Here is a 1,668-nt window from a genome sequence, read left to right as displayed (position 1 = left end):
GGGGTATCCACTTTGGGGATGAGGACTAGAAGAGTGAAGTTAGCTACCCTTGGCATAATCCCAGTTTGAAAGTATTCCATGACAGCAGCTTTGAAATCCAGACCCACAATATCCCAAGCATCCAAAAAGAAACCAGAAGAATATCCATCAATGCAGGGCTTTTATTTCTATCAATGTACTTAAGGGCCTCCAAGATTTCCTTATCAAGAACAGGCTGGGTAAGAGCACTACAGTCCCCATGGGAGAGAGTGTCCTGAGAAAAAAGATCCCTAGGCAGCTGGTCAACAGTAAAAGAGGAGCTCAAAAGTTTCTGATAAAACTAAACAAACCCCTGAGCTACATTTTTCAAACCCTCACACACACCACCATGCTCATCCTGAATTCTTCCAATAGTGTTCCTGATTTTCCTGGATGAGATGCGAGAGTAGAAAAATCTGGTACTGGAATCAATAAATCAGATATCATGAACCTTAGCTCTCTGATATAAGGCCTCCATCTCATCTCGTTTAAGCAAATTATAATCCTATAGGCATTCTTTTTCCTTAGAGTACAATGAGGAGTCCATAGGATCATGCTGGATGTCCATCTGACAGGAGAGAAGAGACTGCTTTGCTTGCTTAATTCTCTCAGCCAGGTTACTGAAAGTGTTAGAATGCAGTCTCTTAAGACCACTTTTGAGTCTTTTCAGTTTATTAAACAGAGTAAAAATCCTACCCCCATTACAAGAAGCATGCCATTCATGATGGATACATTGTTGGAAGTGGGGTGAGAGAGCCCAACAATTCATATATCTAAATTGTCTTCCACAATTCCCATGGGTAGCCAGAAGCTTAACAACCCCTGGAGAATGATCGGAGACTCCAGAGGGATGATAGGAAGCAACTGAAGAAAGAGAAGAGAACCAAGTTGAAGAGATCATAATACGGTCAAGTTTAGCCCACCTTAAGCCATCTCCTTGCTTGTTATTCCATGTGTAGTGGCACCTTGTAGTTGGACGATCAACCAGGCCACTGTCCTCTAAACATGACTTGAAATCATTCATATCAGCAAGGTGGAAATTAGCAGTACCCAACCTTTCATCCACTGCCCTAACCACATTGAAATCCCCCATAAAAATCCAAGGTGAAAGAATAGAGGCTGAGATAGTTTTAAGAGTATCCCATAACTCATGTCTATCAGTTCTAGTATTGAAACCATAAACATAAATAATATTGACCACCTTTCCAGTAGCAAAGTGAGTAACTTCACAATGGATGTGCTGAGCAGAGGTGAATAGCACTGTTAATGCTACAGATCTGGGTTGCCACAAGACCCAGATCCTACCATTAGCATGTGCACCAGAGTTATGAACCAATCTATATGAAGAAAAGCTCCTATTATAAATCTCCTGAATAGCATTAGATTTGACATGTGTTTCAAGGACAGCACCACAGTCAATTTTATTCTCCAACATGAAATTAAGGCTTTCCTGTTGTTTTAGGGGGTCATTTAGACCCCTAATGTTCCAGAATGACAGATTCATGGGCAGTAGGGGGCCCTCCAGGTTCCACCACAAAACCCAAGTCCTCTATTACCACATCAACATGCTGACCTGATGTCCCCTCATCTAACAGTAGAGACTCATTCTGTAAGACTTGGAACCTGTTCTCAAGATTGGTAGCCACACTC

The 1,668-nt window shown here is 41.8% G+C and overlaps 1 protein-coding gene across 1 annotated transcript; it reads right to left on the bottom strand.

Annotated features, from left to right (window-relative positions):
• Positions 1 to 523: 523 nt before the first annotated feature.
• LOC141649401 (uncharacterized) lies at positions 524 to 1,453 on the bottom strand. The gene has a single exon (XM_074458093.1). The coding sequence runs from the start codon at positions 1,451 to 1,453 to the stop codon at positions 524 to 526; it is 930 nt and encodes a 309-aa protein (XP_074314194.1).
• Between the last annotated feature and the right edge of the window lie 215 nt (positions 1,454 to 1,668).

This window comes from Silene latifolia, chromosome 3, assembly GCF_048544455.1.
Source record: "Silene latifolia isolate original U9 population chromosome 3, ASM4854445v1, whole genome shotgun sequence".
NCBI classification, from domain to species: Eukaryota; Viridiplantae; Streptophyta; class Magnoliopsida; order Caryophyllales; family Caryophyllaceae; genus Silene; species Silene latifolia.
The sequence above is the reverse complement of the archived record's forward strand: the minus strand, read 5'-3'. Positions and strand labels throughout refer to the sequence as shown.

What these genes read in the sequence shown, in the direction of transcription:
- LOC141649401 (XM_074458093.1), bottom strand. Translation starts at nt 1,453, where the DNA reads ATGTTGGAGAATAAAATTGACTGTGGTGCTGTCCTTGAAACACATGTC.